The 24,157-nt window shown below is 40.1% G+C and overlaps 1 protein-coding gene across 4 annotated transcripts in view; it reads left to right on the top strand.

The window, feature by feature from the left end:
- CEP152 (centrosomal protein 152) overlaps positions 1-20,545 on the top strand; it is a 45,083-nt gene extending 24,538 nt beyond the window's left edge. For 3 of the 4 annotated variants that reach the window (XM_083712403.1, XM_083712401.1, XM_083712402.1), the window contains 15 exons: positions 997-1,104; positions 2,238-2,368; positions 2,955-3,083; positions 3,211-3,346; positions 5,839-6,030; positions 6,770-7,033; positions 7,596-7,727; positions 9,016-9,666; positions 13,320-13,488; positions 15,522-15,692; positions 16,312-16,402; positions 16,489-16,589; positions 17,183-17,339; positions 18,640-18,743; positions 19,272-20,545. In XM_083712403.1, the coding sequence (XP_083568529.1) occupies positions 997-1,104; positions 2,238-2,368; positions 2,955-3,083; positions 3,211-3,346; positions 5,839-6,030; positions 6,770-7,033; positions 7,596-7,727; positions 9,016-9,666; positions 13,320-13,488; positions 15,522-15,692; positions 16,312-16,402; positions 16,489-16,589; positions 17,183-17,339; positions 18,640-18,743; positions 19,272-20,215 (3,480 nt within the window). In that variant the 3' untranslated portion in view covers positions 20,216-20,545. The remainder of the gene's footprint in view (positions 1-996; positions 1,105-2,237; positions 2,369-2,954; positions 3,084-3,210; positions 3,347-5,838; positions 6,031-6,769; positions 7,034-7,595; positions 7,728-9,015; positions 9,667-13,319; positions 13,489-15,521; positions 15,693-16,311; positions 16,403-16,488; positions 16,590-17,182; positions 17,340-18,639; positions 18,744-19,271) is intronic. The other variant, XM_083712404.1, reaches the window with a different exon arrangement.
- The last annotated feature ends 3,612 nt before the right edge of the window (positions 20,546-24,157 follow it).

Genomic DNA, 24,157 nt, shown 5'->3' with positions numbered 1-24,157 from the left:
GATGGACTGTACTGGATATGTTGAAACCTTTGCCTTGATGCTGAAACATATTTACCTTGAAGTACAGTTACGTGAATCATTTAGTTGCTTCTTGTGCTGCTTGGACAGTTGTTGGACCTGGAAAGTAATGTGGGAAGCACTGACAATAGTAATTCTTCTGCCAAAATTGTCCAGCTGGCCCTAATATTTAAAACTCGAGTGTGCCCTACTTGCTATAGCATCCATGTTGCATTACCTGCCATACCAAATAAAACACAGACACTTACATCAGGTTTTTGGATAACAGTGTGTTAGGACATAATTTGACGGCTTTGTGCTGTGCTCTGCAATCATGGCTTTGTTCCACTTAGAGGCACGTATATAACACACAATCCTATCTGGATCTAGTTCCAAGTGAGCTGTGTTTTGGTACTCTCTGTGCTTTGTATCTTCTTTTTCTTTTTCCGTCAACAACTTGCATCAGGAATGGTTAGCATGGCGTTCCAGATGTTGTTGGACTAGTTTCCATCAGCCCCGGCCAGCACAACCAGGGATGCTGGGAGTTGTAGCCCAACAAAATCTGGGGGTCCACAGGTCAGCAACCCTGATATGCATAATTGACAAATTCACCTTGTGAGTGGTAAACATTGCATGTTGGGGTTACATTTTTACTTTTTCGCTTTTGGGAAGTGTTGGGCTTCATTTCTGATTCATTTCAAATGTTCCAGTGTTAGCTTTCGTCCAGATGACATGTATTGAGTGTCTTCACAAGTGGCTGTGTGAAAAGTTTTTCTTTGGCATCTCTCACAAAATTTTTCATTACCTGACAATTTAGCAGTCCCTAGTCCCTCCCCCCTCTTTTTCTTTCTGGTATTGGTACTTTAAACTGTTACGTCTTCTAGGAAAGGGCAGTCTTACCTCTGATTGGGGCAGCACAGAGCTATTTTGCTGCGTGTGTGTGTGTGTGTGTGTGTGTGTGTTTATGTTGTCTGGACTCATTTTCCCCTCCTTTATTAGCCCAGAGGAAGAAATATAGAGAATCAACTTGATCCCGTACAGTCTAATGTCTCTGAAGAAATGCTGAAGCTGAAAAAGGGAAATCAGGATTTGAAACAAGAAACTGAGGTGGGTTTTTACCATGTCAGTTTTCTTTCCATCTAAGGATAGGATGGGATGGGATCACTCAGAAAATGGCTTACATATGTTGGAGACCTGAGAGTGGTAACACATACTGTTGCATATATATCTTGATATTGAGAGTAAAGGGATCCTTATAAAAAGTCTAGACAAAAGTGAGCATGGTAATTTGCTACAGTACCCACACTAAAGTAAAATGAGGGAGGGGAGGATATACCTATCCTGAAGGAAGCAGAACCTAAGTTAGGGGTCCTTGCATTTTGTTTGAGAGTTATGCTCTCCCCGTCAATAGCCTGTACCAGCAAGGCAACAACATCTCTCACCCATTCTTTGGTCCATGACATTATTGAGGAGCAAAGAGCTCCTGTTGGAGCTTTGAGCTGCTGCTCAACTTGAAAATCTCAGGTTTTAAGTACTATTTTGAGCCCATGTATCCTCATGGAGAAGGAAGAGGTCTTTTTCAACAAGTGAGTGCTGTAACATCTTTATTCCTTTGTGCCATTGTACCATCCTACAAGTTCCTTGCCCATTTTGTAGTTGAAAGGAAACAAAGTCCTCATGAGAAATAACTAGCTGGTTATCTGTATGTTTCCTGAATCATGGCTTTTTGGAAGAAGACTGTTGTCTGTAGAAAACTTTCCCACAGGAAGTGATAATCTATTTTGGTAACACAGGATTAGTCTGCTGATCTTATTCTGAGGTCAGAATATTTATTGATACCTTCCAGGTTACATTTAAGATAAGAACTATTCATTGAGGAGACCCCTTTTTATATAAATTTATGCCAACTGCACTGATGCTATGATCTCAGAAATAAACCATCTTCAAAGTTCAGATTGACACCCATTGTTACATTACTTTGTGATGTCACTGCACTATATGTTTTCTACCCCACATCATTGGCTGCCACTGGCAAAAGGAAAAATGCACACAGTGTTAGAACACACACGTTCATACCTGTTTCAGGAGAGAAAAGAACTTTACACAGGGATGCCACTTTTGGCAGAGTTACCCGTAAAATGTTTCTCAGTAAAAGCAGGACATGTTAATAAGATGTGAGCATTATTCAAATTTAAATTGACCTTTTATCATTATTCCTCTCTTATTTTTTGTTTGGACAGAGCCTTAATGCACGTATTCGGGAATTAATAGAAAACCAAGAAAAACTGAAAAATGCAAATCAGGAGCTATGTAGTCAAATGAGACAGATGATTCAGGAGTCTGATCGGGATAAGCAAGAAGCTCTTGACAGGTAATGTGGGGGAGTGGGAAGCTAACACAATGTCCTGCATGTGCCTATAAATGTTACTTTTTGATTTTCTCTGTTTAGGAGATAAAGAAGTAGAAAATGGGTTGGCTCGGATTCTATATTTATTAGGACTTGTCCGTACTAGTAGTAGCCAAGGAGGTGAGGGTTAGCTTTCCATCTCCAGCTGCAACCAACAGGAAGATCACTCCTTTCTCCAAACAAAAAGCCTTGAAAATAACTTTCTGTTAGAGCTAAGAGAATGCTTTTTCAAGTCTAATTGTGACATGTAATTAAGCTTGAAAGAATCCTACTACTGTAGCCAGTGGAAGCCTTCCTTGAAGCCTGATTGTGACACAGCAGACACAGTTGAGGAGAGGAGAGTTAATTCGTACCCCCTGAGCTTAAACCACCCCAGAAATTGTGTACGCTCTCGCTGTGTGTGTATGTGTGTGTGTGTGTGTGCGCGCGTGTGTGCATGTGTGTGCATGCATATGCTTGATGGGTTGCAGGCTTTGTTTGTTTTGCTCTTTATACGTGTGTAAAAAAATCATTTCTTAGGCTTTTTCCTCTTCCTATCTCCTATCCCCAGATGTGAAAGAACCTATCAGCAACATTATGAAAACATGAAGAAAAAGCTTTGTGAAGAGCTTGAAGAAAGGCATGCTGCAGAGAGAGAAAAACTCACCTATGATTATGAAATGAAGATTACACAGTTAAAGTGAGATTTGTTTTTGCCCTGCTAAGTTAGACTGCCCGAAACTGTTTCACTTTCAGACTCACTGTTTTATTAGAAAAAAACTGGGATTTTTTTTATCTTTTAAAATGCAACTTGTATGTGTTTCCAGGACTGTCATTGATGAGTTGAACAAAGAGATGCTCTCAGTGAAGGAATGTTATGTCACTGTCTGCAGAGAGAGAGATGAGCAGGAGGCCACTCTGAAGGCAGAATTTGAACAAAAGCAGCAACTGAAGGAAGAGAAGGTAGAAACAGAAATAATCCTAAGAAAAAAATACTCCAGAGATGGTGATTGCATAGCAACTATACCAGATCTGGTTCCTGAACAAAGGCAAATTCTCTCAGCAATTTGTGTCAAGTAAAATGTTTGGGAATGCCTGAATTGGTGCAGAACAGACATAACACTTGCTGCTCCTTAGGCATAATTAAACTATGGAAGATAGGCCACATAGGATCTTGTACTCTTTCCCACCTGTCCCTTCCTCCTCAAGCATGAATCACCCCTATCCTTCTCTTGTTGGCATTTACTGTGATATTATATCTGCGTCTGTCTAAATATGGTAGCATACAGTGGTGCCTCGCAAGACTAAATTAATCCGTTCTGTGAGTCTCTTCGTCTAGCGGTTTTTTCGTCTTGCGAAGCAAGCCCATTGACGGCTTAGCGGATTAGCGCTATTAGCGGCTTTTAGCGGCTTAGCGGATCAGCTGATAAGCGGCTTAGCGGCTTAGAAAAAGGGGGGAACTGCAGGAACTCGCAAGACATTTTTGTCTTGCGAAGCAAGCCCATAGGGAAATTCGTTTTGCGAAGCGCCTCCAAAACGGAAAACCCTTTTGTCTAGCGGGTTTTCCGTCTTGCGAGGCATTCGTCTTGCGGGGCACCACTGTATTAAGTAAAGTTAGAAAGTACTTATTGAGGTGAGCTATATTTCACTCACCTTAAGTGCTTTCCAGTTTTAAAGATGTTAGAGTTTTGCATACATATAATGATTGTGTGGACATATTACCAAGTTATGTACTGGGTGCTTGCAGGATCCAACCCTTAAAATATATAATGAGGATTAAAGGCTCATTTGTGGACCAAATAGAAACCCTAAGTTAAATAGTTTTTTTTCTGTTTTCCAATACAGATTTTATATGCTTAGGATTGTGAAATCATACATAGCCCCTACTCACATTTAATGGTTGTATATCAGTCATGTTTAGTGGTTGATTTCTGACTCTGGTAGAAACTCTGATTCCATTGCTTTATTTTGTATCTGAAGATGCTCTTCGCCATCAGAAATGTAAATATGAAAGATGGATTTTGTTGTACAGAATAACAGTGAATGGATTTTTTTTTTGGCCTTCATCCTACTTTCATATGGAAGTTGTCTATAAAGGCATTTTGATTTGTAATCTTGCTTTATGGTAGTATTTGATTCCAAAGCACTACCAATGACAATTTCTTTTTAGAATAATAAAAGTGTGTACACACTTCAGACAGCTCCAAGGTGCTTAGAAACTTTGACAGTGCTGAGTCAACAACAGAGAAAACTAAAGGCAGGGTTAACAAGTTAAGGGCAGGCAGGCAGGGTGGATTTGATTTAGATCAAATCAATTTAAATCATGATTTAAATCACTAGTCAGTAAGACTTGATTTAAAGCATTTTTTTTTACAGAAAGACTCAGTCTTGCATATTTACAACCAGATGAAGGTTTCTTTTTTGGAATAAAAATTTTCCAGAGTAGTTTTTACAATTATATCAAAAATTACTGATTTGGTTATACTATTAAAAATACTTAGCCAGATAATTATGAAATTATTGTGAGGTTTAATAAGTTAACTATATTTGGACAACTTTTCTGCAGTACTTTATTGGAAGGAGAAAAACAATCACTTCCTTAATAACAATTTAAACAATTTACTTAACTAAAACAGTAACATTATAGCATATGTATCCATGTTTGTTAACTGATGTGGTTAAACAATTTAAAAAAACCAAACTTAAACTGAGTTTTAGCACACATGAAAAACTCAAAACAAATTCTTATTTCCTTTGGACTATAATGTAACTTAAATATAAAACTATCTTTAGAAAGATTTTTTCCTCCAAAAGCATTTTATTTTAAAAATCCGATTTAAATTTAAAAAATCTGATTTAAATTTTTAAAAACCGTTTTTTAAAAAAAAAAATAATTTTATCCACTCTGCAGACAGGCAAGAATAACATGAGATGAAAACAAGCAAATATACCTATGTTTAAATTTCATTGGGCATAAGGTGGGCATAAAGATCAAGAAGCTAAGCCCAAAACTCCATGTGAAAAGTTGGTTTTGAAGAGGGATTTGAAGAGAGAATTGCTTGCAATGAGAAAGTTTTAGATGTAAGAACTGGCAAGGAAGAATGCAGGGAACTGTTTTAAGGAACAGCATAATCCTATGCATGTTTACTTGGAAGTAGTCCCACTGTGTTCAGTGAAACTTCCTCCCACAAAAGTGTGTATAGAACTGCAGCCTAAGAGAAACCCCTTGAGTAAGAAATGCTAGAGTAACATAACCACATAAATAGTGGTAAGATCACACCAGTGATAGTATTAAGAGAAGAGCTTTTTTAATTCTAACAGGTGTGGTGTCTATTACAACAGCTTTAATACTTTTGTTCTTTGCCAAGAAGCTGATAAACCATTGCAGATGTTTAGCTCCGAAGCTGTTGTATTTATCAAAAAGTTAATTACTAATCATGTTATTTTTTTCCTAGCTCAAGAAACAGTTATTGAAGGAAAAAGAAGACTCTTTGAGCAGGCTGAGGGCTGAACTAGAGGAAGAACACAGGAATTCCATTGTAACAGCCAAGAGCCAATGGCTGAGAGAAAAAGAATCTGATGTGAAGCAGCACATTGAAAATGAAGTGATGATAGTCAAGACCCTCTGGGAGAGAGAACAGAAAGAGGTGTGCTGGGGTTTCTACTAATACAGTCATACCTCGGGTTGAAGTAGCTTTGGGATGAATATTTTCAGGTTGCGCTCTGCAGCGACCTGGAAGTAACGGAGCGCATTACTTCCGGGTTTCGTCGCTCATGCATGCGCAGACGCTCAAAATGACATCATGCGCGGAAGCGGCGAAACGCGCGCGCATGCAGTCACGTTTTATATTCGCTTCAGGATGCGAACAGGTCTCCGGAACGAATCCCGTTCGCATCCAGAGGTACCACTGTATACAGTGAACTGCTTCTGGGATGCTGTTTATGCAGACACTGAAGAATTCTTTCTGAATTTTTTGGCTCTTGCAGAAGTTTGCCATTTGTTCCTTGCATTTAAAAGTGCTAAAATAGATTTGTTTCTTTGTTGTAGTTGGTGGCAGCATCCTTTTCTAGTACGTATTCATTTGTGTGTTCATTTCCAGCTTATTTTTTCTTAAGTGATCAAGGATCATACACACTATTCTGCTGTTACATTTGCTCTCAGAAAACATTGGCTTAATCATTTCACACGTGGCAAGTGAATTTTTCTGAAGGCAAGGTGGTCTTCTTTCTGCTTCTAATGAAAGAAAGAAAGAAAAACCCAAGCCTTGATTTCACTTTGTTTCTTTTGGAGAGTGACAGTATGAAATTTAGCTTTTATGTTTGATGGTTGATTTAGATGTTTCTTAGTGTGCTCTAAAAAAAATCCACATCATTTGTTCCATGTAGATCAAAGACAGAGCTATTCAGGAAGTTGAAAAAGAGTGGCAACATAGACTTGATCAAGCTTTAGAAGAAGCAAAGAGGCCTGCAGTGGAACTCAATGATTATTGCGGCCAAACAGAGTTGTTAACCATCACAGATGAATCGTTGGACCAAATGATTGCCGAAGCAGTTGAAAAACAGACACTTCTAATTCAGGAGGCACTGCAAGAAAAGGAAAAGGCCCTGAGAGATTGTGAAGCAAGGCATCATGAGAGCATTGCTAGTCAGGTAACAAGCAAACACAACATACTGCTTTGCCCCAAATATGGCCAAAGCATGTGCAAGAAAAATTATAGTTATCATAATACACATTTTCTTAATATTGCCACGCTAGAGTTGAATCAGTGTATAATAGGCTCTGATTAATAAGCAGTACTGAATCATGTATTTTTAAGCATGTTCTTAAGATGAATCTGACCGTATACACTTTCATTACCTCAGAGTTCAAGACCTTTATATGATAGCTGGTTGTCTAGCTTTTAATGTGCAAATTAGACCATAACACTAAACAATCAGATTGATCTAGATTGAATCTGTGTGAAGCCTCAGGCTTGCATTCTCCCATCTTCTGGTTCTCTCTCCTGATTTTGAAGTTGGCTTGTATTGAAACCAACCACATTTTACAGGGTCAATATCTGTTGCTTTAATCCTGGGCACAGTTGGGCTACTTTATATCTCATTGATTTCAGTGAGTTTAAGCACCTGCACAGACAGATTTGTAGCTGAATTCCTTTCTCTTCATTCTGTGATTAGTTGAACATAGACTGAAGCTCCACTTACCCATTTGTAGGTGGAACTGGCTCTGACAAAAGCTCGTGTCAGGTGGCTGCAAGAACTGACTGAGCTTGAGGAATACAAAGCTCACCTGAAGGTAGCCAAGGAAAAATGGGAGAAGGAATGTGAAATCAGCACAGCAAAACAGGTAGTGGAGAATGACTTGCCTGTGATGGCTTATTTTTCACAGTAGGTTCAAACTGGGAAAGTTGCAGATTTGAGCCCACTTGATCAGAAATGTATGTTAACTGCTCAAATTCAGTAGACCAGTGTTCTCCATAAGTTGTGTTTTATGCTTTGCCTGAGGGAATGGTATGATACATTTTGTTTTGCTAGAGCTCCCTCCCTTAAGCTGCTTCCTCAGTTCAGTTCTTGCCATCACTTAAAGTAGACATGGTTTCTTCTCTCTCCTATTTTGATGCTCAAGTTTCTTCTTGCTCTTTTGTCATCCTAGTTTCCCTCTGTTTACTTTAAATCTCCCTCCTTTGTCTCTTTTCCCTCCATTTACCTTAAACCAAAAAAACAAACAAGCAAGCCTTCTTTATACTCTTCAATTTCTCCCCACTGTTTTGGCATGCTGCCCACAGAAAAAGAACAACAAAGAAGAAGTTGTAGCACATAAGGATTTCTCACTTAACTGGCAAATTGAGGGCAGTGGCCTTTGGGCACCAAAACTGTCTTTCTGCTTTTAGCTTAGCATATGTCCATGTCATAGGTGAATCATGAGACACAACCAATCACATAGATATATCCCTATGCCAACCTTGGAGGTCCATTCATGGTAAGTGACCAATGTTCCATTCTGCTTTCAAAAAGAGAGATATGATAAATTTGTTAGTACAGCTAATGAAATTTTCCAAATTATTATTTTTTTCTTTTCCAAATCATCTAGTTTTTTTTAAAAAAATCCAGTACAAGTTCTGCTTACATTATTTAACTATACTGAATTCAAGCTTGAGTGCCACTGACAATAAGAGCGGCATTTGCCTTGGTACAAGTGCTAGTATTCTCAAATGGGTTAATTTTGACTGGTGCACAGGTAAAGCTGTCCAATCTCCTAATGATGTCTATGTGATCTAGAGGACCATTCAATCTGCTGCTCCCTCGATATCAGAGATGGGCTTGCATTGTGCCTGCACCTATATTAAAACACTAAGCATAGTTCTACCTCTAACCATGACTTTGTTTTGACACTTAACTATGGTTTGGGAGCATGCCTGTGCAAATATAATCGTAATGCTAACAATAGTTACCAGAACTGAATGAGGGTGGAGAAAAGAGAGGAGCGTGCAAGCTTGTGTGCACTCCTGAGTTCCTAGCCATCATTAGGACACAAGGCAGGGTTCTGTCTGCACCAAGCCACCTGTAACCTTTAGAACTCTCAGATAAATTTGTCAGGATATCGCTGACGGGCCATCATGTGTTGCATTCTTTAGGTGTCACTGGCTCTTTCAGCTGCTGAAGAAAAGTGGAAGAAGGAACATGAGAACACTGATATAGCTAGAGTAAGGACCAAAGAACTTGAAGATAAGGTATTTTCCCTTAAAAGGGAACTAGAACTCAAAAAAGAAGAAATCCCTGCCATCATTAAAGCAGAAGTGGCAAAATCTCGGACTCAGTGGAACAAGGAAAAGCAAGAGGAGATTCTGAGGATTCAAGACCAAAATGAAAAAGATTACCACTCTTTTTTATACGACCATAGGAATAAAATCAATGAGGTGCTTGCCAAAGCAAAAGAAGACTTTGCAAAGCAGAAGAAAGAACTTCTAGATCAAAAAGAGGCAGAACTGAATATGTGTCTAGGCAGAAAACAACAAGAATGGGCAGCCGGAGAAGCCAAGAGATTCCAAAATGAGATTCGCCAGTATGAAGAAAGGATTCTGGTTCAGGTGGAACTCCTCTTAGATGACATGCACAATAACTTGGTCAAATGTTCAAGCAAAGAACGTGCTCAGCAACTTAAGTGGACTGCTTCTACCATTCAGATCAATTCCCAGTTCAAAGAGAAACTGACATTTTGTCTGCAAAAAGCATATAGAGCCACTGTCAGCGCCGTTCTGGAAAAAGCCAAGCAAGAATGGAATGAGGTAACATTTATGCAACTTTAAATGAAAACATGTGGGGTTTCATTTAAAAACAAGCTACATTTTGGCTTTTACACTCTGATTGTGGACAAGTTTAAGAAAAATAGGGAGCCATGTATTTTTTTCAGAGTTGGGGGTGGGAAAGGATGAGGACCAATTGATGCAGAAATGTTGTAGATAATATAGAATTTGTTAACTATACATGTAAAGGGGGAGGATAAAATAGATTTGTGCAAGTGTAGCCTTGCCAGACTTGACTCAATTTGTTTATTTCTATTTAGTCATCACACTATTACAAAACAGGTTTCACAGAATGAAAGTAACACAAAATAAGCAATAGAAGTTTAATTCAGACTTGGATAAACTTTAACATAAGCAAGTTTAATGTGCTGAATTTCTCATAGTTTACTGCTTGCCCCTTTAAAAAGGGGGGAAATGTTTCTCTTGTTAAAAACATTCCATTTTAATACTGCATTTTATAAAAATGGGTTTACAGAAAATGAATCTGCAAATCTGGAAAAAGTAAAACTTAAATGAATAAAATCCAAAAACATACTTAAAATTTTGAATTTCCCAGGCAGGATACAGAATTCTCTCCTAAAAAACCCCCTCTCATTACTTTCTTCACAGTTGTATACTTATTTTGTCCGTCTAGTAGATGAATTATTGACTCATGGTCAAACCTCTTCACATCTCTCCCTAAAATTTGTCACAAGTCAACCCACAATAAACTACAAGGACAGGTATGTTCAGAATATGGCATGTTTCTGAACCTTCCTTCAAAAACAGGAAGACATCAGATTTAACTGGGATTTACAAATTAGATATTTCACCCGTCACCATTTATATCGACACTTGTAAAAAGCCTGATTTTATGATGAGTGGGGTATATGTATGTATGGAGGGGTGAGCCTGTAGATACTCCTAGGGGCTTGAGGTGCATCTTTTCACTCAGACACATTTGTATCCCACACACACACACACACCGTGGAACCCTGCAGTGGGGCACAAAATGCTCAGTTGTGGGTGGCAAGTTTGGTTCTCAGAGCAAGTGAATGATTGTGATTTGCTCCATTAAAGACAAAGGATTCCTTCAGGAGTACCATTTGGTGTGGAGACTAAACCTGTTTCCCACTTTGGCAACCCCAGCTTTTGGAAACGCCCATGGGCCTCATTGAGGCTTGGCCACCTCTGAGAGCTGTGTGCTAGTGTCACATGTCACTCGCACTGTATGTCATTGGTGAGCATTCATACACACTTGCCACACGTACAACAGAGCACATCTCCAGCACACATCTAGATGTCAGGTACACCACACCACACCACCCCCCAGATACAGACATACAGTTGGCTACTCTCACTTTCCTGTCCTTAATTGGTGAGCTCATTGATGAACTAATTCAGGTGGTCCTGACACCACAAAACAACCATTTCACTAGGAGGAAAAACAACACACACTTCAGACAAATAAAGCACAGACAAAGAAGGCAAGAAAAAATGGTAATTCCTCCCCAGCGCCCATCAGTTCTGCAAAAATGGGAAGGACAGGGACCCTGGGGGGCACCACGGGGTTTGTAGTGTCTTGGGGTACTGTGGTGCCCATGTGCACTACATAGGGGACCCTCACATTAATTACTCACCCCATTTGAATAACAGTTTTATTCAGTTGTTACCAATTTGTTGATCTTTATTGAGGAAGCACTTTCGAATAATTTTTCCATTGCACGCATTAGATTTAATTGCTTTTTGTATTTTTAATTATGCATGCTGCTTGTGGCAAGCCCTTATAACCACTCCACAAGCATAAATTGCTGTCTTATTCCTTAGTGAATTGGATAAGTGAATTTAATGAGCATCCCCACCCCCCCTTCCTCCTCTTATTCATTGTTAAATTCATTAAACACCCCTCATTTAATGAAAAGAGCAACTGCACCATAAATTCCTTATAAAATTCTTCCCATTATTTATTATTGAATTCGTGTTTACGTTAAATAGGTGGTGATGGTGGTTGTTTTTAAGTTGCCACTCTGGCCTGCTTTCCATCATTTGCTCTCTTGGCTGCTCCCTGAATAGATAGTATTTATCCATCAGGAAAGTTGTAGCCAAGTTGTTCAGTCTTCCTATAACTGGCTCCCAGCTGCTCCCAAAAGAGATTGTCTCTCTTTCACAGCAAAGCTACTGTGAAGGCTGTAACAAAGTTTTCAGAGTACTGCAGAAGTGTTCTCAATAAGGAAGCTGAAGGAGCTACTTTGAGGTAGAGTTTTTGGAGCTTTTGGACATTGTAGCCACACTGAACTGACCTTAAAAGTTACGTGCTTGCTGGCCCACATTGAGTGGTCTACCTAATAAGGTCTTATACCCTGTTTTGAAAAGCACCATGATACAGAAAGATATAACAAAAAAGGGATTATTATTGTTCTCTTTCCATCTAAAGAAAATGAGTACTATATCTACCATTGGACTCACAACAAGAACTTTAAATAGATTTTATACAGAGATACACTTTTCATCCTATTTCCCATCATGCCCCAGAGAAACAAAAGTTTAACACAGTTTAAGAGTGGTTAAATATTGAATAATATAAACACTGGTGGAAAGACAGAAGTTAAAGGCTTATATTGATTTGCCTGATGTCACCAAATTCCGCACACTGTCATTGCATTCCAAACCTCTTTTGTTGTTGCTAGGATGATTCCACCAATGCTGTTACATATGAATGTAATCTCAAGTGCTGCTCTTTTTTCTTTGGGGCAAAAACACAGTGGTGGCAGTTAATGATATATTTTGTTGTGGGGGTGTGGATTATACTTTACTATAGTCCCTCACTGTAAAACCTCATTCCACCTGTTCCCTGATTAATGATGATCAGATAGTATTTGGCAAAACCAAGAAGAACAGAATATCAGCTTTAAAAGAAAAAGGGGCCAGGAGAGAATGGAGCACCAGGAATTTTTACAGAGATGAGGAATGTAGGGGCCTTTTTCAGTGCATCATTACAGAAAGGATTTAAGAGTGGGTCACCCTTGATCACATTCCCCTCTGCATTATTCCGACTCCTATGACAGCCATGACTTTGTATTTAGCTGTTAGTCTTTCTCCTCTCTGCAAGGTGAGGGAGTCTTCAAAATGCTCTGAAAATTAAGAATTGTTGAACTATGTCAGTATGAAGAGCCTTCTCTGTTCTGCAGTAGTGATACAATGTTTGGACTGTTTTCTTTCATTTGTTGTCATGAAGCCTTGCAAACAAGTTTTATCTCCTTGAATATACATGAATATAAATCTGTCTATATATAAAGACAGATATAAAAACTCCACAAAGGGTTTCTTTTCTTGCTAGAAATGTTTTTAAAGCTGAAGAGGAGCATTTAAACTGAGTCTAAGAATATTGCCCAATCTTTGATTGAATATAAATATACCATTTAATATGCTGCTTTTAAACAGTGTGGTGCAATAGATACTCCATGGTCTAGCCCTTGGAAAGCTAGGTCCACATTTCTGCATAGCCATGGAGCATGTTAGGTGGTCTTGATGACTAACTTTACCCTAGTCTTTTACAGGCTTGTGAAGATAGAGAATTGTAAAATACTTTGTACACCTAAATAGAAGTTGATATTAGTGGCTCTCATTTGGAACTTGAATTTGTGATATCTTTTCAGAAACATGAGGTTCAGGACTATAATTTCAAAGAACCAGGGGACTCCTGCTTACACAGCAGTGAAGGAGAGACAGGAGACAAAGCAAGACCTTCCATGTACAGCGTTGGACAGCAAGTAGAACTACAAAGGCTGTTAAGGAAGCAGACACCTTTGCAGGAATCTGAAACGGGTATTGGTATTATTTCCTTCCACCTTGCTTTAATCTTGACATTGGTTTGTTTCTTTGTAAAATAACATTTTTATAGTAGCAACTGGATATAACTGGATATAAACAGCATTGTACAAATACTGTAATACTGACAGCTACCTGCTGTTGCCCTTCCCTCTATTTCAGGCATAGGCAACCTTCGGCCCTCCAGATGTTTTGGCCTACAACTCCCATGATCCCTAGCTAACAGGACTAGTGGTCAGGGATGATGGGAATAGTAGTCAAAAACATCTAGAGGGCCGAAGGTTGCCTATTCCTGCTCTTATTTCCTTCTCTGATGGCATCACGCAAATCCTAAGCACTACCTCTGATTTCCAGAGACGGGAGTATTCCATGCACAGACTGGGCTTTCAAACCAAAGATTATTCCATGTTTCAAAGGAACCATGACTCTTCTCCCTCAAACCCTCTCACCCTCTGAGAGGATTTGACAGACGTTGATAGGCTCTCAAAATCTACAACAAGCGGACAAAGACATTTAGATAGCCTGACTCATTGTTTGTCTCTTTTCATCCCAGATTTCAGGGGGATTCTAGCACTTCCAAAGCCAAATTGTTTAAAGCCTGCATTTCTGTGGCCTATGACACTTACCTAAACCACACAGCATGAGAACACTCTCTTGTAGGGCAACAGCTACATCTTTTGCTTTCTTCAAAGCTGTCATGTGGAAATTGCATACCATGTTCACCATACTACACATTGATGCATCAGTGGAGGCCGCTTTTTAGAAGAAATTTCTGATCTCCTATTTTTTTTTTCTGAAAGGGAGTTCTTGATCCTTCTTATTTACAAAATAAGAATCAAGGATCAGCAAAAAGAGAGCCAAAATCCACGAATGTGGTTTTCCCCCTAACATAGCATTTAGTAAACTTTCATACTCTTTTAAAAAAGCAAACCCCTGCTATTTGATTCTTAATTATTTTCAAAAAATTTAACGCTTCATATTCCTACCATGTATGATAATTTCCTCCGACATTTCCAAAGTTTGTGTGCATGAATGTTTTGAAATTTATTTTATCGATCACCATTTTAGTTATATACCATCTGCGGATTAATTTGCAACAATTCTGCTAAACAGCCTTATTTTAAAAGAACTAGCAGCCTCTTATGTGGTATTACTTCAGAATTCTAAAGCGTGGGGGTGGAATCAGTGCAGCTTTGAAATCAGTGGTTAAAATCGCTACTATTTTGAAAGGTTTATCAGCTATCTTGATTCAAAATGGCACCTACTTGTATCCAAACATAAATTGAAAAACTTCTCTTTAATCTCAGGAACCATCATGCAAAATTTGATTTGACAAGAGGTGTCCAAATGTGGAAGCATAGTTCTCAAGATACATGCTTGTTCTGTAAAAGTGCAAAACACTTCCAATATTACTTCCTTTATCTTTTTACCAAATTCTAGTTTTACCGCCCTATCCCTTTTCTTTTCCTCCTTTCTTTCAGAAGTTTTCATTACTTCGGCTAAGGTCCCTTTTATATCCTCTCCATGGAACAGAAGTAGGGAGGAACCTTTAAGTGACCAGGCTTAACTGAAAGATTGGTGAAGTGTTCTCTGTGTATTAGATACTTCATTCACCTCAGAACAGAAAGAACCTTCACAGTAAATGTCAAAAAATCATTTTTCCTTCAACAAGGTCAGGAATGGGGAATCTATGCTCCTCCAGATGCTGTTGGATTCCAATTCTGATCAGCCCTAGCCAACATGGCCAGTGGCCAGGGATGATGGAAGCTGCACTTCTACAACATCTGGAGGGCCATAAATTCCACATAGCAAGACCCCAGGAAGCTTGGAAGCATAGAATAAACGTGACTCTGGTTGGTCTCTTAGCTGATTTCCTTCAACTAAGTAAGATATATAGGTGCTAGAAATCTGTTGTAACCACACAGAGGTTCCAGAAAAATATAAGAAAACAGTAGTTTCTGGTGTCAAATAAAATGACTACCAATCCACATTTTCTAGTTTTCTTAACTTTTTGTGTTGATTAACTGCAGATTTGAAATACAGGAAAAGAGATCCCTTGTCCCGAGAAGACATTTGTTGTGAGCACTGTCGCCAGCAGCTGGAAAGAAAGGAAAAAGAATGTCAGGATTTGAAAAAGAAACTTGATAAAGCCTGCAAGCACCTCCAGCTTGCAGTCAAAGCAAAGTCAGAGCAGTTCCAAGGTTTGTGTTCTTATTTGTCAAGGTAGAATTATTATTGGACTATACCAGTGATTGCCAAACTTGGCCCTCCAGCTGTTTTTGGACTACAACTTCCATCACCCCTAGCTAACGGGACCAGTGGTCAGGGATGATGGGAATTGTAGTCCCAAAACAGCTGGAGGGCCTAGTTTGGCCATCACTGGACTATACCATCTCCAGCCAACACTGGGTATAATAGGAGTTGCAATTCACTGGAGTCATTTTCATAGAAGTGTACATCCCCAGGTGGATGAGGTCCTTTCTCGGGTGCCACAACCCAAATCAAATAAGTTCTAAGACTATGAAAGAGAAGACACAAGTTGATAATGTTACAGTGTCTTTTTAGAGTGAAGTGTTCAAATCTTCTTCTCTCGCATTCCCACTGCATGTTCCTTCTGTAGTATACCAATGGTTCTATTTGACATAAATTTGAAATGCCTGGGCTGTATGTTTCTATAGGGTTTCCGTAAGTTTTTACTCAGTTCTATATAGAATTCTGGCAATGGTGCCAAATTAAGATAACAGAAAAAATCCACACTGGTTCCTATTTAGATTCCCAGTTAAATTAACAATTTGTAATATTTTTGTTCTGTACTTTTAGAAAATGAAAAAATTGTAGGGGCATTAATGGAAGAAAACTCCACAATGAAGGACAAACTTGATGATTTGAAGTTGGCCAACGGTCCCCCAAGGTAGTTAAGAAAAAAAAGAGTGAACTATTTATGGGTGCTTGAAACTTCATACTCAGTTTGTGTACTGTGTTTTTGTGTGCTTATAGATCATCGTCAGAGGGGAGTGTCTCAGGCCCTTGTTCCTGTGATGGAAAAGCCTTGGAAGAAATGCGTTGTCAGTATATTAAAGCAGTGGGCAAAATTAAGAGTAAGTGCTAAAGAAGTTCCTAGTATTTCAGTAACTAGTTTCCCGCATCTGCATGCTTTACAACACAGTAACTGAGGCAAAGGAACGCGGGTGGCGCTGTGGGTTAAACCAGAGAGCCTAGGATTTGCCGATCAGAAGGTCGGCGGTTCGAATCCCCGCGACGGGGTGAGCTCCCGTTGCTCGGTCCCTGCTCCTGCCAACCTAGCAGTTTGAAAGCACATGTAGATAAATGGGTACTGTTCCGGCGGGAAGGTAAACGGCGTTTCCGTGCGCTGCTTTGGTTTGCCAGAAGCGGCTTAGTCATGCTGGCCACATGACCCGGAAGCTCCCTCGGCCAATAAAGTGAGATGAGTACCGCAACCCCAGAGTCGGCCACGACTGGACCTAATGGACCCTTTACCTTTAACTGAGGCAAATTACCAGTAAGATTGAATGGCTGCAGTGTGGGTCCCATGATCCCCTCTCTTTTCTGCACAATGTGTTTCATAAACATTGATCTTTTGTTTGTATTATTGAATATTCACTTCTGAAACTCCAGTTGCATATCTCTGGAGCATATATTCTTCATTTAATTTATACCTTGCTGTTTATAGGTGACATGCTTCGTTACATACATGAAAGTAAAGAGAGAGCCGCAGAAATTATTAAAGCAGAAGTTTTAAGAGAACGTCAAGAGACAGCCCGGAAAATGCGCAAATATTACCTCATTTGTCTTCAGCAGCTTTTGATTGATGATGGAAAGCATGATGGGTGAGGTATTTCTAATTGTATTAGTTGAGTAGACAACATTTTTCGTAGACTTGTGCTTGAGATCCAACACTGAGTGAGTCGGCTTGTGCTCATTTAGCAGGACTTTCTCTTCCTTTCCTCTTGGCTGCACCTGCTTGGCCTCAGCCTCAACACCTATCTGCTTTGGAGTTTGTGCAGTTTGTGCAGGGAAGGCAGTTGAAAGGGCAGTCTTGCTATGCCAGTGGAAGACCATTCTGTTTGCACATGGACCCCATTGGTTGCCAGCCTATATTAGCATGAGCTACAGAGAAAGCGAGTTGGAGCTCTGCACAGCCTAACTTTATGGAAAGTACCGTATTTTTCCGTGTATAGCACGCCCACCATGTATAATATGACCCCTATTTTTTGGACTGCAACAAAAATGGGGGGGATTTCCCAAAGTTGTTGAGCTTCTTTTGGGGGGAAATTGCCCAGAGACGTTCAGCTGGGGGGGGGCGCCAATCACTCTGCAGCCTTGCAGCAGCAATCAACCACACATCCAATCGCTGTGGCCAATCTCCTGCTGGCTGCTGACACCGATTGCCCGTCTCCACTCTGCTATCTGTGTATAAGATGACCCACAAATTTTGCCTATTAGTTCTAAGGAAAAAATATTATCTTATACATAGAGAAATACGGTATTTTTAATCTTGCTTATCAAGAATGGTATTATCAATGGCAATGCTCTCCAACCAGAAAATGCTGCCAAGCAGAAATAGGTTGCTCAAAGCGCCTGTGGAATTTACCAAAGTCAGTATCTTGCTTGCTCTGCATGAGAAATCCTCTACTTTCTGCTTTTTGGCTCATTGATTGAGAGAGGCAGTTGCTGCTCTTCTAGCCTGCACTTGGACAGATCACAGTTCACAGGCTCTGTTCTCATCTCTCAGAAATCCCATCCTGTCATATAATTCTTTCATACAATAGTGAAGAATTATGCATTCAAACTTTGAAGCTACAAGGAAATCTTTTGAGTAGCCAGACTTTGAAGAAACCTTTCTGTGATATCTATCTATCTATCTATCTATCTATCTATCTATCTATCTATCTATCTTTATGTGTGGTTTAAAGGTAAAGGGTCATGACTAGTGTGTGTGTGTGTGTGTGTGTGTGTGTGTGTGTGTGTGTGTGTGTATTGAAGTGCTCAAAGCCTCACTCTCTTTCTTTTTGTCCTAACCTCAGATGGCTGGAATGGCCCTTGTAATTTGCTACTCTAAAACAGTTGTCAATCAGATTAGTCCTGGAAAGGGTGGACTTTTAAGACCTCTTACTGGTTTTCCTGCAGGCCTGAAAAGAAAATAATATGTGCTGCTGGCAAACTTGCTACAATGGCTAAAATATTAGAAACACCTGTTCGTAACGCATCCCAGAGCAAAGTTACCCACTCAGGTACAGTAACATGAAGAATGCCTATCTCCTGATTTTTTTATACATGTCTTTTGCTTATGTAGTGAGAGAAGATGATGTTTGCTTGTGTGGCTTATAGTACCCTCAGTTGGGCCTTCTGTGTATGTGAAGCACTTTAAACTCATTGAAGGAATTCTTTTTAAAATATATGTCTGTTTATTGATTTTTGAGGATACAGTTGTAGAAACTTAATAAGATGTAGAACATCTTTGATGTTTAGAAATAAATATGGACCGATGGGTCAGAGTTTACATAAAATCAAATCAGATCAGAAGCCATTACTGGCAACAACAACAAAATCAGTTGATTGGGGAAGGAGATAGTCTGAGATGTGTCTAGGCCAAGCAGAAAGAGTCTGGCTCTGGAGGCAAATACCTGCCCCGCATAGAAATGCACGAGTCGTTGGAGGTTTCTATAATACCCTGTTGTTGGTTATAAAGAAACAATTCCTCCAAAACAATTACATGCTTGATTTTAATTTCTTTTTACTTTCCATTCCACCTTCTGTAGCCCAGTCACAAAATTCCAAGCTGCTCTCTGAGGTTGAGAAACCTCAAAGAAATTATATGCAACAAGCCTCACCAACCCTAGTAGAAAACCAAGTTCATGTCAAAAAACCCAGTAACCCAGCTACCCAGAAGCGTATACCTTGTAGCTTACGACAGCAGCTCGATGCTGAAACCCACTCAGTTGCAAATTCCCATACCCAAGTTGGTGGGAGAGCTTTTAAACAGCTGGATGATACATCACTTGGTGCTGTATCAGTGGTGGCATTCAATGAAGGCGAAAACGTAGACAGAGGTCAGTGTCATGCAGTCAGTGATGCTGCGTTCCAGAATCGTTCCTCGCGGATTTCTCAAGCAAAGCTCCAAAACATTCATCCAACTAGCGGAACAGGAGATAGCTCTGACTCCAGAGCAGCTTGTGTAAGATTTAAGAACCTAAATGAAAGACCAGTTGTTACAGAACTTGGATGCACTCAGTCTTCTAGGCACCAGAAGTCAACTTCTCAGAAAACTCAAGTCTTTGACATTCAGGAAACTCCAGAACGGGATGAAGGATGCTCTTCAGATTGGAGCTTGGTCAGTGAGACTTTACACATGGATGTGTCTCTGTATCCTCTTCAGAAAGCACATTCCAGTGCACCAGGAGAATCCCACCCCAAAGAAGATAGTTCTGGTTTTTGTCTACAACCTGGTGGCCACAAAGACAAGACAGGGGTTACAAAGAGCCGAGACATGGGCTGCAATGAAGGCCATCTGGCTGTGAAACCTAGCTGTGTACCATCTTTGGATGTGAGCAAACTAAGCCCTGCCGATCCCTATCTGAGTGGTGCAATGTGTTCAACAGCTGGGAAAAGCTATAGCCTTCTGAATTCAAGGAAACAGAAGCAAGATGTTTTGGCTTTTCAACAAGATAGTGGCTTTGACAGCCCACAAATCAACTTTGATTAAGCATCATGGACTCTCTGGACAGTCTCACAAAAGAGATACTTAAAAATATTTAAATGAAAGCTGTGGAGGAAGCCTGTTGTGACAGTCTTGTGAGTGTTTTTCCCCCCAATTCTTAACTTTCCCTTTTCGACTGTTACATGAACAGACCGATCATAAATATTTATGCAGGTTTGGGATATGTCTTAGCTATCTGTCTTAGACTGTGTATAGTGTGTGTGTGTTGCGTTTTGCATATGAAATTATCTATTTTTATACCTCAAGATTAGTGTGCAGTACAGTGCAAACTTTTTTAATTTATATGGCAATAAAACTGACACTTTGTGATCCGTATGCACAATTGTCATAGAACTTTCTTCAAAGTTGGGAGTACCTTTCATTTATTTAGTACATTCATCACCCTTTTCTCCAGAGAACTGGCAGACATAGAGTTCCAGGGCAGTCTTCCAGCTGGCCAGTAGCCAGACCCAAACCCACTTAGCTTCAGCAAAGTTAACTATGTTATACACCTTCAGACCATGCCTCGTATGTATGAAATGCCAGGACATGGAATCTTAAACATTTCCTTTCAAATATGGAATGTAAAAAAACACCTGACATTAGCAAACTCCAATACCCAGAGGCACATGAGTGCTATTGGGTTTCTCCTTCCAGAAACAGCACTGCTATGATGTACATGGAGGAAACTTCCTCAGGAAGCAGATCCTGGCATCAATTAAGCATTGAGGAGATGCCCAAAGTTCTTGTGATGAGATTTCATATACGGTATACCTAAGGTCCAGTTTATGTGTCCGTGTTTTTGTCACAAAATGCCCAGCAGTCAGCACCAAGCTGCTTTATCATATAAACAACAGTGTGCTTAATGAGAAGGCAATGTGTTTAGTTAGCTGGTTTGCACAGAACATTAAACCATTGGGGGTTTTCTTTTTTTAAAAAAAACTGGTTTAATGTGACTATGAGTGTGGTGGCGCACAATATACAGTGTTTGCTTTGCTCCTTCCCTACTCCTACTTATGCCATACCAGTGGGAAACAAGGCAAAAACAAATGGTATGCTAAGGGAAAAACCTGGGCTTATTGCTTGGAGAGAAATGAACCCCAAGCCCAAGTTCAAACATCACGATAAGCTTGTTTCCCAGTGACTCAGCAGAAGCAGGGGAAGAGGACAGCATTAACTACATGCAACAGCACACTGCTAATTTGTGCTAAACCATAGTTCATTTTAAATCTGTTATATTGCCAGGTGCTAAGTGCCTCTAGCAGGACGCGTGTGGCGCTTAGGTAAAACCACAGAGCCTAGGACTTGCCGATCAGAAGGTCGGCGGTTTGAATCCCTGCGACGGGGTAAGCTCTCGTTGCTCAGTCCCAGCTCCTGCCAACCTAGCAGTTCGAAAGCACATCAAAGGGCAAGTAGATAAATAGGTACCGCTCCGGTGGGAAGGTAAACGGCGTTTCCATGCGCTGCTCTGGTTCACCAGAAGCGGCTTAGTCATGCTGGTCACATGACCCGGAAGCTGTACGCCGGCTCCCTCGGCCAATAAAGCGAGATGAGCGCCGCAACCCCAGAGTTGGCCACGACTGAACTTAATGGTCAGGGGTCCCTTTATTTTAAGTGCCTCTAGCATCATATCAAAAACCTTTTGAATGGGACTTTTTCTTCCAGGTGTTTTTCACAGAACAGTAATTTTTGTGTTTCATCTCATAAAATGCCACTTTTCCAGGTACTGGCTTTCTAAACTTCCAGCATGAAATAAGTGGCATAGAAACCTTTTTTTTTATGTGTCTTTAAGCAAATTTGATCACTCAGAGTTGATTCCCCCCCCCCACCCAGTGTTGCAATGAGGACTACCATTGAAGTTTGTGGTGTCAAGTGTGTAGCTAAGGATCCAGAAATTATGGTGTATCTGAGCTTTGCTCCCGCAATGCAGAGGAGGAAGGGCCAATGAACTAGTATGTGTCAGTTGTTGACATTTCTGTATAACTATAATGGAAAAGAATCCGCAATAACCCTTATCAAATTCCTAAGCAGCAGAATGGTTTCTTGAACAGAAGTTGACACACAACCAGTCTTAAGGAGGAAATTATATTAAAAAGATCTAAACCAGTTTCCAGGTTCCATGGTACAGATGTACCTGTAGAAATTAGTCGCATCCGGTTATTACAGGTATATGTTTGATTTCTCCAGTAAGAGGAAAGATGCTCACAGCAATGCCGCCATTATTCAATCAGTGTTTCTTTTTTATATTAAAAAACCCCAACTGCAGTTCACCCTCAATCGTTCGGTGCTAGTAAAGCCACTAACTGGTGTAAATACAGTTTGTTCAGTTGAACTAAAATGTGTTAAGTTTTTAAAAAATGTTCATGGTTTAATGGCACTCTGCTCCCACCTAGTGGATTCTTGTGTGTATTCTTTGAAACATAATTCCTGAAAACGTTTGAACAGTACAAGTAAGTGATGGCGCGTAACCAATTTCAAGATTTGAATGCTGCAGGAAAAGGAAATAATCTGGGGCACCATCCATCCCATCACATGTGTCTGCAACTCCATCTGACTTTTCCACAGCCTCTTTGCTGTTGTGAGAGAAAAGGTGTGTATTTAAGGACTCTGTATATAGGAAGCATTTGCCTACAAAATAACCCCCCATGCCCTTTCTATCAGGTACATTACAGAACATGGCATGCCTCCAAGCAATTTGCCACTCCTTTTTTATATCTGTTTTTAAAGAAAAATCTGTATCCTGCCTTTCCATGATAAACAGTGCTCAATGCAGCTTCCTGTATTAATAAAAACAATTCAGTATAGAACAATACCGTAAAAATGCAACAGAGTCAGACACACAAACTTATATCTTCAGTTAGGAGCTAACCTCAATAAAGCTTGCCCTAACAGTAGAAAATAGAAAGGGGAGTTCGGCAACTAGGGTGTGACCACAGAGGAGGTCCTCATGCATCTTAGCTAGTTTTGGAACAGTCATTATTGAGTCTGAGAAGGGCCTTGCCATCAGATGTTAGGGAGAAGGCATAAATGGTATGGGAGGAGGTAGTTCTTTATATCATTTAGGCCTTTTATAGGTAATTACAACACTTTGAAACCCTCCCAGAAAGGTACTGGCATTCCAGAGCCACCATGGGAACATACATTTATGTGGTGCAAGATATCAAGTTTGTAACATGCAAGATTCCCAGCAGAAAGTGGCCACTCTCTATCTCACCCTTGTGCATTCCTACTTGTGTTTCTGTAAATTGTATGGCCTTTCCTCAAGCTTCTTTCCATACCCCGTGGCTCCCTATGCAAAAGTATTGTCCTTTAACTGCATCTTCCATTTCTGTGGAGGAAGCCACCATTATTGGATGCTGTTGGAAGGACTTTGCTGTAACCCACAACCTTCTGATGATGTCTTCAACTGAACTCCTTCCTTACTGTTGTCCTTATAGCCAAGAAGGCCTTCCTTTTAGCTGTTGCCCTTGCCCAATTGATATGGTGCTCCCACAATAGTCTGGGTCATGTGATTCCACTGGCAATGGTTTCTCTCTTGCATGATGCTCTAGGCACACTGTCAAGGAATTGATGTTGGCTGAAGCCTTTAAAAACCCACCCAGCAACTACTTTAGTAATTTAGAGAAGATGGATGGCCTCCCAGCAAGTGCCATCATCAATGCTGCCACTCCTGTTATGGGCTGGCAACCAAATCAGAGGGGCCTGATTTGGTTTTGGGTCCTACAGTTTCTGATTCTTACTTGGCATGTATTTAGAGCAGTGTGGGAGCTACTAGAGTTGAGGGTACATTTAAAGGGGCCTTAAGATGAGAACCAGCATATATCAACACATATGCACAATCGAATACTGCTAATGCTGTTTGTTTACTTCGTTGAGTCTAAAATCTATCAATTTTAGGTTTCCTTTTTCATAGCTTTACTCTTGAGAATCAAGAATTGGTGCAAAGAG

The sequence above is a fragment of the Podarcis gaigeae genome (assembly GCF_964106915.1).
Source record: "Podarcis gaigeae genome assembly, chromosome: 14".
Lineage (NCBI taxonomy): Eukaryota > Metazoa > Chordata > Lepidosauria > Squamata > Lacertidae > Podarcis > Podarcis gaigeae.
Note: the sequence above shows the minus strand (reverse complement) of the source record. Positions and strands in the feature narration are given on the sequence as shown.